Here is an 18,355-nt window from a genome sequence, read left to right as displayed (position 1 = left end):
TGTATTGTGGAATTTTAGACATATCATAGACAAATGGGACGATTACTTGAGACTGAATTAATCACCCTGACCGATGTTCTATAAGCCGGGGATTCGTGGCTGTCTCGATTTAGCCTGGATCATTTGAAGTAATTGGACCTTTTCTTTTTTCTTTTTTTCTTAATTTGGGCCATAGGGGTGGTTGTGTTTCCCTGATAAATAACAATTGCCACAGATTTGGAGATTTAGATTTTTTTTTATCTATTTGCTGTTGTTATTGTTGTGTTTGTGTTTGTTTTTGTCCTCGTCTCACAGCCACAATACCCCTCTGCCCCACTTCCCACCACTTTGCTCCTCAGCCGTTGACATTATAATACCACCCCGTACATACAGGAACCCCCACAAAGCCTCCCATTGCCGTCCAATCCGCTCAGCCACTCCGCGCTCTCACAGCCGGCTTATTTACGTGGGTCCCAGCCCCGTCTTTAAAACCAGTCTCCGCCATTGTAATTGAATACTCAAAAGGCGAGCCATTTAACAAAAGTGGAAATGGCATGAGGCTATGTATTAATGTACTTTACCAAGGAAAAAGGAGCTATCATTTTTTTTTTTTTTTTTGCGTGTTCATGCTGCTTTTAAAGGGCATTTAGCTCACCGGCTCCTCAGACCCAGGCTCTTTCCTCTATATATACGGTGCGTTGTTGAATTCCTCTTACCTGATATTTTTGCCGGGCTATTTTGTCTATTTTCCCATCCATCCCTCAGCACCTTCCCGTGATCGAAGTGGAGGGATACAAGCAGCTCTACAGAAGGTTATTGTCATGAAAAAGCCCTCAGGCATGTTGGCTCTGAGCCCTATTTTTCTCCATCTGCATGCAGTGTGTGCGAGGTGGTGGGGGGCTCTAATGATTTTTCCAGGACAGGCTGAAGTGGGTGTGCAAGTATTTGTGTGCATGTGTGCACACATGCTTGTGTGTGTGTGTGTGTGTGTATGAGTGTGCATGTATGGAAAACTGAAAGCACAGATACATGGGCAATATGGCGTCATTTCTTTAACGTCTCCCCAGATTCGTCATCTGGCTTTGTTTGTTTGATGGACTGCTAGGAAGCCTTATCTCTGTGGCGAGGCCCGTGGCTGTTTATCGCCCCAGTGACGTGTGTGGGACTGTGGAAGTGCGTGCTCTCTGCTGTCAGTATGTGTGGGTGATGGCAAGTTCACTAAAGACCCCTCAGGGTATGAGGGGTGTTCTTGCAAAAAAAAAAGAGGAAGAATTTCCCCTTGACAGCTCACCCACAGAGGACTGGAGATGTGCTTCTCACAGTAGCTTGGGGAAAATAGCCTGTCTCACTACCTAAAACAAAGAGATGTGAGATCCAGATTAGCGTATTACTGAAACAGCTTTCCTTTTAGACTCTACTTCTCTCTCTCTCTCTCTCTCTCTCTCTCTCTCTCTCTCTCTCTCTCTCTCTCTCTCTCTCTCTCTCTCTCTCTCTCTCTCTCACTCTCCCCTTCCTCCTGTCAGAGCTGTCTGTTGAGAATGGGAAGAACATGAGACATTAACCTCCATGTGTTTATTCACAAGGCCCCACAGGCCAACTGGGGAGGACGAACGCAGGACCATCTCCGCACCTCAGTCGAGCGAAACAATCACGATGTGTCTTCGGCTGAAAAAGGCATGAAATATTCCCCCCCCACTCCCTTTTGTGTCTTTCTCGACTGAATTTTAATTGAATGTACCCTTTCTGTGATGAGTCACATGCATTCTGCTGGTACAAGAGTACATTGACCTTCAACGTGACGTACAGTCAGCGGCTCGTATGATGAGTCATAGCGCACATTAACCGAGGTGAATTGCTAAATGGGGAGGCTGCCTTGTTTTTTAATTAAATACTAGATCATGTGAAGCACCACGACAAACTATTCCACCGTGCTCAATGGAGATGGAGGGATGGCTGACAGCAGTGTAGATAGTGTAGAGAAGTATCATCTATCCCAACATTCATCTGTTTTTCCTGGCCTGTCTGTTTGCGAGTCATGGTACTTTAGGAGCCAGCGTGGCTCCACCAGAGGAGTCCAGCTAACCACTGTAATTGTGCCGTGCTGAAGCCGCCCTCCCCAGCCCTGGGACTGAACCATGAAATATTTGAAAATGCCGGGGTTAAAAGAGTGTGGGGGGTGGTCTTTGGCAGTGCAATGTGAAATGTGAGACCATAGAGCATCTTTAACAAGGAGGCTGGCTGGAAAGCCAGCCAGCCAGGCAGCCGGGGCACACGGTGGAGTCCTCCTGAAGGAGAATAATTATGGATGTAAGAAGAGATATTGCGCTGGGAGTAGATCAATAGTGCCCATGCTCTGCTGGCGCTGAGGCCAGTGTATTTCTGTCGCAGCGGGAAGGAGCGCAGGATGTCAGCTAGTCGCTGGAGTGACTCGCCAAAGTTTGAACACCAACAGGCTCCCCGATACCCCTACCAGCCCCCATGCCTTTCCCTACTCCACACCCACCTTCGCTTTGATTTGGACTTGTTCTTTTTTCCGGCAACCTCTTTCCATCCTCTGCAGTTTGGACTGCCTTTTGTCTGCTTGTAATTGTTCCTACAGAATAAGCGATAGTCATGTTTTCCAGGGCCTTTTTGGTGGACTCTTCAATCAAGCCCATGGTCAGAAAAATGGGGTTGAGAAATGATGTCCCGCACTATGGAAAGATTCCCCCATGGGCTTTGAAATGACAGATGCTATTAGCATGTTTCTACCCTTAATATCACGTTAAGTTGCTGCGCGGCATTGAGGATGGAAACTTTGGGCTCGTCATCGAAACCTCACTCAGCCCACTCAGCCCATTGCATCTACTTGAACAGATAAAAAGTGGTTGTTTTTGTGAGCCAAATTATTGCGGGCAGTTTAAAGGCATCATACAGCGTATTTCCTTCTTTAAAAAAAAAAAAAGCTCAACTCGTATTTCCCCCGCCCCGCAGCACCTATCACATGCTAGCAGTGTGCATGCATGTGAAATGAGTTAGCCTAGCTGTCATGGGGCCCCTGACCCCTGCGACGCCTTTTGTCTGGCGAGTGGCCCTCTCATGCCACATCAACAGATAAGACATTGGACATCATCTCAGCTTCTACATGGCCAATTTATTCAGACAAAGCCTGTGTGTCCCACAAGCACACAAATGGTTTGAATTATTTTAAAAGCTTTTTTCTTTTTTTCTTTTTCTTCCCTGGGTTTTTCATTGTCTGAAGCATGCAAATCCCAACAGAGCAGATCTTTGTTTCTCATTAGGAGATAAATAGGGCAGGCCAAAGTCTTCTATGTTTATTATACACACGAGGGGAAAGTTGCTATTCTCCTCAATTCAGCTCAGAAAAAAAAAGCTGTTTGTTTTATCGACCCTTTGTTTACACAGTCTGCAACCACATTTCTATCAAACATGTCAAACGATGATCAACGAATGAACCGATAGGCAATGTTCTAGAATGTAAAAGAAATGTGCAGTTGGTTAATTGTAGACCTGTCAAGCCCTGAGTAATGAACGCAAGCAACAAAGAACTGTGTATCGCACATTATGATGCATGAATTCGGGGAAGTACCGGAAGTTAACAAGTCCCCATTACTGCGGTGGAGTCTCTCTGCAGTACACGCGTATGTGAATGCAAGCTGTCGTGTAGGAAGTGTATAACTTTTTACTTTTACCTTCACTTTCTATGTAATGATACGTTCGAGAAGAATCTGTGCAGTTCTCAGCTGCTCCAACTGTAGTGGCATATGCGAAATCATGAAGAGTGCCCCCGTCTGAGACCATGCTCTTTACATAGATTCCGGGTGGCATGGCAGTCTATTCCGTTGCCTACCATCGCGGGGATTGCCGGTTCGAATCCCCGTGTTACCTTCGGCTTGGCCAGGCGCCTCCTCTGGTCAGTTGGGGCGCCTGTTCGAGGGGGAGGGGGAACTGGGTGGAATAGCGTGATCCTCCCACGCGCTACATTCCCCTGGTGAAACGCCTCACTGTCAGGTGAAAAGAAGCAGCTGGTGACTCCACATGTATTGGAGGAGGCATGTGGTAGTCTGTAGCCCTGCCCGGATTGGCACGGGGGTGGAGCAAAGATCGGGACAACTTGGAAGAGTGGGGTAATTGGCCGGATACAATTGGGGAGAAAAAAGGGGGGGGAATCCTTGAAAAAAAAACAGTGGTCAATCTCTATTCATCTAGGGTTAGGGTTACTACCCATGCTGCTGTCACGGTTGTCACTGTCAGAAGGCAGCAGCAGACACCGACTCACTCCGACTTGCCACCGCAGTAATTGCGGTGCTGCTAGATGGTGGAACACACAAATCGGTCACCAGAATTCTTCTATACTGTATTGATTTGATAACAAAAGGTGCCAGTTGCTTGTTAATGGCCCCTGCAATTAGCTCCGCTTAACGGCTGAGAAGAGATCGCCCACCACTTTTCTCCTTCATCGCTTTTCATTCCATGGGAGATAGCCAGTCACTGGCACTCTGACGTGCGCTGACCCCTATGTTCAAGCCCAGAGGTGAGATTTGTATGATAGAGCCTCTTAGTACTGATAAGGCCATCAGGCTGATAACTAATTCTCCCCCGCCCCCCAGCCAAGGGCGCAGATCTCATTGCGACTTAAGGGGTGGACCACAAACATGGAATTTTCTCAAGAGTATTTTCTGGAGGGGACATCAATAATGTCACCAGTGTTTATCAAATTATCTGCTGTAACAGACACAGCCATTAATGGTAGCTTAAAATATATATTAATGATTCACTTTTAGGCCATCGCTATACACTGATCAGCCAAAACATTAAAACGACTGACAGGTGAGGCAAATAACATTGATTATCTCACTACAATGGCACCTGTCAAGGGGTGGGTTATATTAGGCAGCAAGTGAACGGTCAGTTCTTGAAATTGATGTGTTGGAAGCAGGAAAAATGAGCAAGCGTAAGGATCTGAGCAACTCTGACAAGGGCCAAATTGTGATGGCTAGACGACTGGGTCAGTGCCTCTCCAAAACAACAGGTCTTGTGGGGTGTTCCCGATATGCAGTGGTCAGTACCTACTAAAAGTGGTCCGAGAAAGGACAACTGGTGACAGGGTCATATGCGTGTGGGAAGCTAAGGCTAGCCCATCTGGTAGCCTTAGCTGGTAGCCTATGAGGCTGTGTAGCCGCAGACCGGTCAGCGTGCCCTTGCTGACCCCTTCATGGCAATGGTATTCCCTGATGGCGGTGGCTTCTTTCAGCAGGGTAATGCACCCTCGCACTGCAAAAATTGTTCAGGAATGGTTTGAGGAACACGGAAACGAGTTCAAGGTTTTGCCTTGGCTTCCAAATTCTCCAGATCTCAATCCAATTGAGCATCTGTGGGATGTGCTGGAAAAACAAGTCCAATCCATGGAGGCCCCACCTCGCAACTTACAGGACTTAAAGGATCTGCTGCTAACATCTGCCTATACCAGAGGACACCTCCAGAGGTCTTGTGGAATCCATGCCTTGTCGGATCAGAGCTGCTTTGGCAGCATGAGGGGGACCTAAATATTATGCAGGTGGTGTTAAGGTTTTGGATGATCGGTGTACATAGTCACCTACTTTACAGAGCCACACAACCACAAATGCAGCACCATTCATTCTGCAACTTCTTTATTCAAAATGACAGGGCCTCTCATACAAGTGTCCTACTACAACTGTGAAACCCTACCTGAGTCTCCCTATCTCGATGCCTCTGTGTGTTGCTGCTACTGCCCGCCACATATTGTTTTACTGTTGTTCTCTAATGGCACAATTATTGAACGTTTATATTAGCCCATCATTCATTTCCTATGAGGACTTTTATCAGCTAGTATTTGTAATATTACAGGGGTCTTCCTACTTACACAGTGCTGTTTTGAGCTTACAAAAAATGTCCTGATATCCATCTTTTTTCTTTTCTCTGCCATGTTTTTGTAAACTGACTTGGCACACACACACACACACAAACAGGGTGCAGGTTAATTATGGAAGGAATTAATATACTTTAACTTAACTCTAATGTAATGCTAGTGTATGCCATCAGAATCACCTTTATCCGCCAAGGTACATTACATGCACAAGGAATTTAGGAAATAACGAACAATGGGTGTTAATGTGAGCTACTGGAGGCTATAACATTAGCATAAGTTCATACTAGTTAGCTAACATGAACTGGCACACATTTAAATTGCTAACTAAACATTTAAGTTAGCTAGACGATCGTTGCCATGTAAGCTGTAGCTCCTCCAATTGGAACGAGTCTCCAAATTTTAAAATTAATATAGGTGCAATATACCTGTCTCAATAACAGCCTGTCTCTAATAGAGGCCGGCTGTGCTATGGTGTTCAAACAAATACACAACTGGGTTATTACTGGAAGTTTGATGAGTATGATCAATGCAACATTAGCTAGCAAGCTGGATTAAATATGGATCTGGCTGGGGATAAGCTCATTCACTTGAGATGGTAAACACAGTTTGATTACTCACCCCCCCCTTTTTTTTATCCCCAATTGCACCCAGCCAATTACCCCACTCTCCGGGTCGTCTCGGTTGTTACTCCAGCCCCTCTGCTGATCCAGGGAGGACTGCAGACTACCACATGCCTCCTCCGATACATGTGGAGTCACCAGCTTCTTTCCACCTGACAGTCAGGGAGGACGTAGCGTGTGGGAGGATCACGCTGTTCCCCCCAGTTCCCCCTCCCCCCTGAACAGGCACCCCGATCAACTAGAGGAGGCGCTAGTGCAGTGACCAGGACACACACCCACATCTGGCTTTACACCTGCAGACACGGCCAGTTGTGTCTGTACGGACGCTCGACCCAGCCGGCGGTAACAGGGATTTGAACCGGTGCTCCCTGTGTTGGTAGGCAATGAAATAGACTGCTAAGCTACCCGGCCCAGGCGCCCACAGTTTGGTTACATTTTAAACCTTTTATTCTGTTGATGGGTAAACTTTACCGTTGTTTGAACAAAAATACTTAGACGATATCTGTCACAGGACTAGCCTATGGCCCTATCAGTCCCCAGTCACACCAGCCACTAGACTGATCCATCCATCCATCCATTTTCTGAACCGCTTATGCTGCTCTCAGGGTCGCAGGGATGCTGGAGCCTGTCCCAGCAGTCATTGGGCGGCAGGCAGGGCGACACCCTGGACGGGCTGCCAGACTATCACACAGGGCCGACATATACACACGCACACACACATTCATACCTAGGGACAATTTAGTATGGCCAATTCCCCTGACCTACATATCTTTTGACTGTGGAAGGAAACTGAAGCCCCTGGAGGAAACCCACGCGGAGACGGGGAGAACATGCAAACTCCACGCAGGACGACCCGGGACGACCCCCAAGGTTGGACTACCCCGGGGCTCGAACCCAGGACCTTCTTGCTGTGAGGCGACAACGCTAACCACTGCGTCACTGTGCCACCCACTAGACTCATGCTACGTTTCATTCCAAGTCCGAGGTTGGATATTTCCAATATCCGTCCTCCAAGTGTTCCACGTGTAAACAAAAAACATGGCCGACCGTGACAAACTTGTTTTTTGTTTGTTTTTTTGCAAGTGTATAGACAATCGAACTGTCAGCGGTGCAGCCTCCTTGCATATATAAACGAAACAGAGGAATGACTTGATGCATGCTCAGTAATCCAGGTAAGAAAATCACAGAAAGTTGGATCAGGTCATATGGACACAACGTTTATTGGGAGAAGCGTTTCCTCACTCATCTAAGTGACTTCCTTAGTCTCAGCTGACTGCAGGTATCCCCACCCTTATAAACAATACTAAAAAACTACCACACGCCTCCTCCGATACATGTGGAGTCGCCAGCCGCTTCTTGTCACCTGACAGTGACGAGTTTCGCCAGAGGGACGTCACGCATGGGAGGATCACGCTACTCCCCTCAGTTCCCCCTCCTCCCTGAACTGGCGCCCCGACCGACCAGAGGAGGCTCCAGTACAGCGACCAGGACACATACCCACATCCGGCCTCCCATCCACAGACACGGCCAATTGTGTCTGTAGGGACGCCTGACCAAGCTGGTGGTAACACGGGGATTCGAACCGGCGATCCCTGTGTGAACACTGAGCTAATCTGTCCTCCAGGTTGCTTCGGTAAAGATACAAAATCATTCATAAACTCAAACAGGCAAAAATACAGTGCCTGTGTCAGACAAACATATGATGAATGAAAAGCAAAGTGCCATAACCCTTCATCTCTAAATTGCATCCATGCACTCCTTTACTAGTCCCTCATCTGTAAAGGGCTTTTCATGTGGTCCTAAAATCCACTGTATTCTCAGCGAACACTCGTACGCTCGCTGTTGTGCTGGGAGTGAATGAGAGTGGACCCGTGTGGATCGCTCATACTGGGCTTTGAGCTCATTTATTTTCCACATCCTTACATCGGACCGCTGCGGGTAAGTTGTCTGTCTAGCTTTGTAATGGCGTTTAATATTTCCATTTTGACAAATGCAACAGAAATGAGGCACACCAGCCTCATACAGCTTGTTGCAGGGAGAGTAAATGCGTATTTTTCTGTCCAGTCATCTCAGAAGACTCGATTTTCACTGGCAACTTTTCTAATTTTTTGACGATGCCATCTTTTTTCAGTCATTAAAAGTCACATCTGCATGTGTGCCTCGGTCTGCTCGCTTCTCTACCTGAACATAGCGTACGTAGCAGCCTATGGTAGCAACCCGTAGTTGTAAGAACCAGGCGGCTCTACTGAGCTTTCCTTGTTGCACCTGTTAAAAAGTCTCTTTAATGACAAAGAATAGGCCTATTGTTTTGTTTTTGTCTTGTTTTTTTTCTTCATTATGTCAAAAGGCTTCGCCATCTGGATGGAAGCCTGGATTTGGACCGGTGTCCACCAGTTGGTGACCACTGAACTAGGGTTTCAACGGCCATGTGTACTATTCACAGAGGATTGGGGAATAGTTGCAATCACAGCATTGTAAGATGGTGACAGACGTACTCTTAGTCCCCCCCACCCCCCCTCGGTTCAGGGATAGTCGTTCCCTCTTCACATAGATGGCCTCTTTGACTCCCCATTCAAAACAGCATTCTTCCTTATCAAGGATTTGCACATCCCCATCCTTGAAAGAGTGGCCACTACCCTGTAGATGGGTAGACTGCAGACTGCAGACTGTAGACTGGCGCATTAGCTCCTCTGTGTTGTGCATCCTCTTCGTCAGTGTCTGTTTGGTTTACCCAACGTACAAGTCACGGCAATCCTCCTGACACTTAACAGCATACACTATATTGCTCTGTTTGTGCCAGGGGACCAGATCCTTGGGGTGGACCAATTTCTGGCACAGCGTGTTTTGGGGTTAGAAAGCAAGTGAGATGCAATGTATGGAAATACACGTCTCAACTTTTTCGACACTCCCGCCACATACAGACTAACCACTGGTTTATGATTAGGCAGCTGTTGTCCTTCTCCTCATCGATCGGCTGGTGCACTGTTTGGGCATCTTCCTGACTTTGACAAATGCCCAGTTAGGATAACCACACTTAACCAGGACCTGTTTAATGTTGGATTTCTCCCCTTCCTTAGCTGTTGTGTCAGTGGGAGCTTTGTCAGCATGGTGGTACAGCGTCTTGTCAGACCTGAAGTGCTGATCAGTACCTAAGGTTTGACTCATCATCCACTGGAGCACAAACTAGGAGTTGTCAGGACGCTGTACCACCGAGCTGACAACATCCCCACCGGGATATATTTTTACATCAGTTCACATGCAGAAGAGGTTTTACTATATTATAGTCATTTTTGTGTGACGTCAGACAACTGCTTCTGCATGAAGTTGGGGTAGATGGATTTGGTCCAAGTTTACAAGTAGGAACTCCGACTTTGAGTGGCGTTCCATTGTACTTTTTCCAGTAGGAGGTCGGAAAATCTCGACTTCCAAGTTGTCTGGAACGCAGCATTACTCACTGAAGACGCAACTCTGGCATGCTGCAGGGATGGAATCTGGGAAACATAATCCAATAGTAACCAAAGGCATCAGAATGAAGTAAAATCTCCCAAATTCTCACTTAGTTTAGTATTCACAGTGGTCAGAACACTGAGCAGGATACATAGGGTGGAAATAAACAAAACCTTCAAAAAGTGTTGTGTTTATGTGAGAATTGTTTCAAAAGTGAGGTTGGCTTTTATTAAATACATATTTTCAATTACATAAGTTATTCAGTAGTGATTTATTGTGGGGGACAACTTCGTGTTTTTCAGAAGTTGGAAGGGTCACGACCCCTTGACCCCCCTGACCCCTCTGGGATCTGCGCCCAAGCCCCAATCGCAAAGCAGCTACTACAGCTGCCATGGTTTCTATTAGCACCGGAGCAGCTTGCTGCGTGCCTATTCCCTCCTGCTCCATCAAAGGTTATACCCTGTGTTCTTAGGCCCTTACGCAAACCCCGTTTTCCCAGGCTGAGATTGCTATCAGTGGAGATATTTATGTACTGCACATGTTTCCGATTGTTTAACCTTTGGACCCGTGCTGTAGGTATTGGTGCGGTCCCTCTGGGCTTGGTAAGGGACCTTTCCCTTGCCCTTGTAGGCAGAACGAGATAGATGGGAGCAGGGGCTGTTACTTGAGGTGTGTAATGGAATGGCAGGCAGCAGGAGAGTAGGTGCCGTTGAAATTGGCCACTTGAAAGCTAAGGTCAACCCTGCGCTTGGTTGCCGTAAAGTTTGGACAAGTCTCATCGCCCCCGAGTTTAAAGAAAAATATTGACTTTTTTTCCCCTCATTTTTCGATTTTCTTTCCTCCTTGATTTGGGGTGGTATCCTTTTAACCCACATTTTTGAACACATACTTCTGACCCCAAAGTTACTTTACCCTTTGCTGTATTAATAGATTGCACGGGTGTTTTATAATACTCTACAGCCATCCCTCTTTACATGACCCATGTTATTTTTTGGTACTTATTCAGAAACTCATAGACTGCGCTCATAGTAAGGAACATGGGAGCAATTCGTAAACAACGGTGACATTGCATTTTGCAGGACCAGGTTATTTAATAAATGTGCCATAAGGTTAAGTGTGAAATGTGATGGAGCTGAAATAGTACCATCTGCACAGTGCAAGACATTGCATAGATCATTTTCATTATACAACGTGTTATATTCACTGAACACTGGTTAAAGTGGAACTAGACTGGAGGGAAAATGATGACAGCAGGCAAAAATCATAATGGCACGGGTGTTTTTAACAACACATCGCCACACTGTGCTTAAAAGAGATCAGAAAAACGGCAATAAAAGAGTAATTTGAAGGAACGCACTTAGGAGTTAGAGGAATCCCATGGTTGGAATCAGTTTAAACTGACTGTGCGAGCCAGTTGTAAATTGTCCACAATTAAAACAACAAAAAAAACCTTCAAATTTTAACTTAATATTCACCAATTTGTGAAAATCCTTTCTTTATAGACGTCAAATCATAGTTGAGATGGAACGCTCCGTGTAATGGTTCAGTAGAAATAAAGTGATGCCATCATCTGGTGTTGAGTGAATTCCCAGAGGCAGTCATGGCAACTTCTGCCCGTCTGTAGTGTGTTGTTGGTGCTTGCTTGTGTGTTTATTCCTGTGTCTGTGGCCTGTCATGCTTGAACAGGAACACTGCATTCTCCTGGGAGCTTCCCGAGGACCCGGCACAGGTGATTTATTCCCCCTAATCTGCCCCCCACACAAGCGTGCAACGGCCCTCCATCCACCTCTGGTGTGGGGAGGTGCCATCAGCCTGCATTATCATGATAATCACCCGCAGTAGTTATCAGCGCACACACATCTTTTGGCATGGCAGCTTTCAGTTTAGCAGCATCTGGCCTCGTGCCGGGGAATGACACTCTGACATACAAGAAGAGCCATGTTTGTGACCCCCCCCCCAGGCCACTTCAAGGGCACCCACCTTCCCTGCCGACACCGGTGCCGTGATAAGTTATTTATTTCTCACCCAGCAGCCTGTAATGTACGCTGTAGTAATCTGGGTGGAAGCGCTTGAGTTGAATGCCAGATGTTGTTTTTACTAGGCATTTATGAAGGCTGTCTGACTTGCCCCAGTGATGTCTCAGGAGGCGTGGGGGAATGGTGGAAACGGCGAACATGCCGAATGCCATGATCCTCTATATGGGAGGGGGGGGGGTTGGCTGAATTTTTTGAGGGCTCTCTCAATCATCTCTCACCCAATCGTATTCATTTCCCTTTAGAGGGATGGTGTGTCCTTTTTCGTTTAATTTCCAACTTAATGGTCCTAATTTTTTCAAGTCCTCATAAATCTTCTGTCCTCCCTCATGTTTATGTACTGCAGTTGGATCAATAAAAAAAAAATCAGTATTTTACAAACTCGTCTTGTTCTGTTGTAAGATAGCCCGGCTACAACGAAAATGAGACCTCCTCTTCGAAATCGCTCAGAAAAGCTTTAAAACTCAGAAAAAGCCTTGGAAAACCGTCTCCTACCGCCATGCCCGGAGAGGAAGAAGAAAACACGGGTTATGTTGTAAATAATGTGTCAGGGCCACCCCGCCACACCCGCCCAATGTCAAACACAATTCAATTTCTGCCTGGGCGGCAGCCCGGGCCAGCATGGTCAAGCAAATGCCTGTTTTCTGAGCGACCCGGGGGACTTCCGCCTTGCAGCTTATCAACTTTTATTAACCTTAGCGCAGAGGTTTGCTCTTTTGATTTAGATTCTTTGGGAAACTCTGAAATAAGATTTTTTTTTCTTTCCTGTTCTACCCTCTCTGTCCCCGCCCGCGACACGTGCTCAACAACTTGTTACACGGGAGAGGGAGAACAAAAAATACAACAAAAATGACCACGGACAAATTGAATTCTGTAATTGTGTTGGTTTCTCTTCTTGTGGTGTTACGTTGTTTGTTGTCATGCTTTCGGAGCAAACAGACATTTACATCATGCGTAAAGCCGAAGGCAGTTTGTGGGGCATATTGTTGTGTGGGGCCTTTATTGTTGAGCTATAATTAAAATGAAAGAACGGTTACTGTACCGGTTCACCGTCGGCCCAGACAAAAAAAGGGGGGGGGGGAATCATACAATAGTAATGGTAAATGGACTGCATTTATATAGCGCTTCTCTAGTCTACCGACCACTCAGAGCGCTTTACAGTGTACGCCTCACGTTCACACACACATTCATACACTGATGGTGCAAGGTGCCATGCAAGGTGCCATGCAAGGTGCCATGCAAGGTGCCATGCAAGGTGCCATGCAAGGTGCCATGCAAGGTGCCATGCAAGGTGCCATGCAAGGTGCCATGCAAGGTGCCAACCTGCTCATCAGGAGCAGTTTGGGGTTCGGTGTCTTGCTCAAGTACACTTCAACACGTTCTCCGCAGGAGCCGGGGATCAAACCAGCGATCTTCCGATTGCTAGATGACCCGCTCTACCTCCTGAGCCGTGCCACCCCGAATAATAATTTAATACAGATGGCACACGAGCTAGTCTTTCTCAGACCGTATCAGTGTTTGCTGTATGCTTGCTGCCTCCCATCAGCCCATTGGGTGGAAAGGGGTAAAAAAATAGAAGGGGGTAAAGGCTTTGAAAAGTGCCCTTTGCATGAAGTGTGTATTTCGTCTTTCGTTTTGCCTGGCAAGAAATTGAAGGCTCCCGCCCCCCCGACTGGGCTTCGGATTATTAGCTTAAGCTGTCTAAAAATACCCCCTTTGACTGTATGAGCCTCTGACAGCATCAACATCTCACACATCCTGATAGCTTTATACAAACTACGGCTGGAGAGGGCTCGCGCTCTCAGCCCGGCTTGTTAGCGTTTACCTCGTGCACCCGCCAAGGAGAACTCGCCAGCCGCCAATCTGCAGCCCTCATCTGCATTTAGGAATACGTCTTAGAATAGATCATCAAAAGAGAGTGCACAGTCACAGCAAACTTCCAAGAAATGAGCTGTGCGTCGTCTTCTTTTTTTTTTTTAGGACTAAAGGATTTTGCCCAGATGTCACTGGAAGCGCCTGTCATTGTAGTGACAGCTGCAGAAGCACATGGGCCATCATTTAAAGACTATCTCCCGCTATCACACCCAAACGCCGCGCGTCAAACCGTATACCGCACGTTGCACGTAACTCCAAATGTGCTCTTCTAAATTCTTAAACCGTAAGCCACTAAGGAATCTAAAAAAAGATTGTTGTGACACAGATCCGCCCGTTATTTTGCTGGTTTGATTTCGCCTCTGTGCTCAAAGTGACTGTGTGTTTCGTGTTGTGTATTCCACACTGGCACATCAGCGAGAGCTCAGATTATGATTACAAGTCCGTCCATCCATTATCCCAACCGCTTATCCTACTCAGGGTCACGGGGATGCTGGAGCCTGTCCCAGCAGTCGGCAGGCGGGGAGACACCCTGGACAGGCCACCGGGCCATCACAGGGCCAACACACACACACATTCATACCTAGAGACAATTTAGTATGGCCGATTCACCTGACCTACATGTCTTTGGACTGTGGGAGGAAACCGGAGCACCCGCAGGAAACCCACGCAGACACGGGGAGAACATGCAACCTCCACACAGAGGACGACCCGGGATGACCCCCGAGGTTGGACAACCCCGAGGCTCGAACCCAGGACCTTCTTGCTGCGAGGCAACAGCACTGACCACTGTGCCACCATGCCACCCGTAATTGCATAATTATAATAATAATAATAATAATGATGACGATAATAATAACAATAATAATAATCATTCATCCAACCATTGTCTAAACCACTTATCCTGCTCTCACGGTCGCGGGGATGCTAGAGCCTGTCCAAACAATCATTGGGCAGCAGGCAGGGAGACACCCTGGACAGGCCATCACACACACACACACACACACACACACACACACACACACACCTTGGGGCAATTTAGTACGGCCGATTCGCCTGACCTACATGTCTTTGGACTGAGGGAGGAAACCAGAGCCCCTGGAGGAAACCCACACAGACACGGGGCGAACATGCAAACTCCACACAGAGGACGACCCGGGATGACCCCATAGATTGGACTACCCCGGGGCTCGAACCCAGGACCTTCTTGCTGTGAGGTGACCGTGCTAACCACTGCGCCACTGTGCCGCCCATAATTGCATAATAATAATAATAGTAATATTTAATCGTTAATAATAATTGCATAATTGCAAGTATTTTTCAATAAGCGTGCATTATCGCCCTGGCAAAATAATAAATTCCTCCGAAAGATTACACCACACACGAGTGGCTCGTAGAATTCGGTTCAGTCATCATTTCTACAAACGGCCACTCCCTCTTGAAAGACTCCTCTCACAAACGCCACAGTTGTGAACTAGGGAGACGGAGACAGACTGGAGGGATGCGTGCTGCCCAGCGCCGCAGCCGTCCAGCCTTCATCCACCTGTCTTTTTAAAGGCTTGTTAAGGAGTTTGAGATGAAATAGCTCTTGTTTTGACAAGGCATTTTTCAAGCTGCTCATGCCCCTGTTGAGATGCCCCACGCTCATCTGTGATGGAGCGTTCCCGAGGAGAAAAGTCAATATGTGGTTGTAAATAAATGAAAACAAGTTCGAGACCTAAATCCTCAATAGATTAGAGGCGGAGAAAAAGGCAACTCGCCTTCGCTTAATTTTAAAGGCGCGGCACCTAATTGACCAGCTAGCTCCTCAGATGTGCCTGTGTGTGTGTGTGTGTGTGTGTGGGTTGGGGGATGGTGATGAATTGACATATTGCCGGTGCTGTAATGTTGATCCGAGCCAGAGAGAGCCATGAGGCTCTCCTCCTGGGACCAGTAACCTTATTGTTCCATGTCATCTCCTCCCCTTCTGTTTGAGGACCAGGTTGTCAACCTCTCCCCAAGGTCACGCTGCTGGGGCCAACACCAGCACCCCTTTTCATATAATTGGATCATTTAGCATCATAGCCTGGTCTCATCGCTCCGACAGGGGTCAAAAGCGAATTTACTGCATGGAGTTGTCCGTCATGATTAGTGGCAATATATTGCATTGACACACAGCAGCTTCTGTTGTTGATTTAGATAAGGCAGGATAATTTGTGCCGTTAGTGTAAAGCGGGTGATGTTTTTGCTGTCCATTAGTGTGCGTTAATCATGTATTGTTTATTTTTTCCCATGGCCAGTGTGGAATTTCACTGTTGGGGATTCCCCGATATCAACACATACCTTCGGCTTCGTAGCCAGAGGCTGAAATGGCAATGCCGGTTTGTAAGACGAGATGAATTGGGGGCAATAGATTAAATGGGGTAGGCCGCATGCCTACTGAATCAGGTTTTGGCGTAGTGCTAGCCGCTCAGGTTACTCATTCTCAAGTAACGCTGCCACGCACGTGTGGGAAGTGAGATGTGTTTGCTGTATATGCAGAGTGTGACACCCTGCTCTATTTGTGTGTCAGTAATAACTGCTCATTTGTGTTCTATTTCAGGAGGCTGCCACTTTCGCCAAAGAGCAAGGCTTCGAGGTGAGTTGACCGGCAATTGCACACTAAACAGATCCTAAAGGTTTATTTTTTGCTGATAATGAAGTTCTTTTTGGACAGTGATTGATGTGCTATTATACTCTCCAGGCCTTGCAGCAGTTGCTATGGAAACCTGGCAGTCGTCATGGTTTCTTTGTTCAGCCAGCTCTCTGTTATGACGCACTCTGCTAGGTCTGCACCCAACATCGCCTACAGATGTTATTTATTGAATTTTGAAAAGCCTCTTGGGAAGCTGAGAAGTTGGGCATGGTTTCAAGCTTTCCTCTGCAGGCTCGGGGCTCGTCAGGTTGCCTGGTTAAAAAGCTTCCTCATTAGCTTCATTGCACCCAGGGATGATACGTCTCCTTTTCACTGCCACAGCACTATATTAAATTGTACTACCAAGTAGTCTTTAAATAATCAAATTAGAGCCACCTGTGGTTTTAAATTATGTAAATGAAAATTGCGGGGGCTCGTCACTCCATAGAATATGCGGTTTTAGATGGGCTTCTTCTTCTCAAGTGTCGAGTTGAACGTTCACCCGGTCCCTCCTTTTTTTTTCTTCTTTTTTTTTTTGCTTTCCTTTTGCATACCCTTAATGACTCGCCGGCACCGCTTTTATAAACGAAATGCAAACACAAATAGCCTGCATGTGAGTTTTGAAAATGGGCTCAGGCATTTTAAGTGCCTTCTCTCTTTCAAAGGTAGCACTCCCTTGAATGTGGCTGTGCTCAGTGTGAATAATTGTCATCCAGAATCACTAACGGTGTGATCAACGTGACTGGAATAGAAATGCAATCCTGACGGCGGTGACAGGTTTAAAAGAGGAGACGGGATGAAGGTGTGTGTTGTGATGTGTGTGTGTGTGTGTGTGCACAAAAGTGCGGTTTGCCTTGAGGGGGATGTGTGTGGATGGGGCGGGGGGCTCAAATCACAAAAAATAAATATAAAGGGCAAAGCATACACTCTCCTGGTCATAACAATTCTCTGACATTTTCTGTGTCAACTTGATTTGCCGGAACACTCGGGGAAAATTGGCGTTGGATGAATGTGATTTCTCCGATAACATCCCGCGTACGTATTTGTTTCTATATGGTGGCGGTACAGCGAGGTTTCTTCTCAAATTTGTAATTTTGTTCCTGTCACTTTGGTGTAACAGATTGGCAGAGTGTGTGAGAGCAGGTCCCCGTACTGTAATATTCCAGACGTTAATGTACAAACTGGAGAACTATGAGGAACTAAATGGTTGACTTCGAAATTTGCCCCAACAGCCATGTTACACCACTATTACACCAGTGTTACTCGTTTTATATTTAGTTCCTCACAATCACAGGGGCTGTGTTGTTAGTATCACCACATTTTGCCAGTAATACACCAGTAAAAGTTGCACCAAGCATAATTAAGCATAGTTGCATTTACACCAAAAAAAAAATTTTTTTTTAATTCCCCTCCCCTTTTTCTCCCCAATTGTATCCGGCCAATTACCCCACCCTTCCGAGCCGTCCCGGTCGCTGCTCCACCCCCTCTGCCGATCTGGGGAGTGCTGCTGCAGACTACCACATGCCTCCTCCGATACATGTGGAGTCGCCAGCCGCTTCTTTTTACCTGACAGTGAGGAGTTTCGCCAGGGGGACGTAGCGCATGGGAGGATCATGCTATTTCCCCCTAGCCCCCCCTCCCCCCGAACAGGTGCCCCGACCGGCCAGAGATGGCGCTCGTGCAGCGACCAGGACACAAACCCACATCCGGCTTCCCACCCGCAGATATGACCAATTGTGTCTGTAGAGACACCTGACCAAGCCGGAGGTAACATGGGAGGTGCTAGACACAATTGGCTGTGTCTGTAGGGACACCTGACCAAGCCGGGGGTAATATGGGGATTCGAACCGGCGATCCCCAT

The 18,355-nt window shown here is 47.0% G+C and overlaps 1 protein-coding gene across 2 annotated transcripts in view; it reads left to right on the top strand.

Moving 5' to 3' along the window:
• The window catches only part of adkb (adenosine kinase b), a 113,558-nt gene that overhangs the window by 77,592 nt on the left and 17,611 nt on the right, over positions 1 to 18,355 (top strand). For both annotated transcript variants that reach the window (XM_056297070.1, XM_056297071.1), the window contains exon 8: positions 16,423 to 16,458. In XM_056297070.1, coding sequence (XP_056153045.1) covers positions 16,423 to 16,458 — 36 coding nt within the window. The remainder of the gene's footprint in view (positions 1 to 16,422; positions 16,459 to 18,355) is intronic.

Source organism: Lampris incognitus, chromosome 17, assembly GCF_029633865.1.
Source record: "Lampris incognitus isolate fLamInc1 chromosome 17, fLamInc1.hap2, whole genome shotgun sequence".
Classification (NCBI taxonomy): domain Eukaryota; kingdom Metazoa; phylum Chordata; class Actinopteri; order Lampriformes; family Lampridae; genus Lampris; species Lampris incognitus.
Note: the sequence above shows the minus strand (reverse complement) of the source record. Positions and strands in the feature narration are given on the sequence as shown.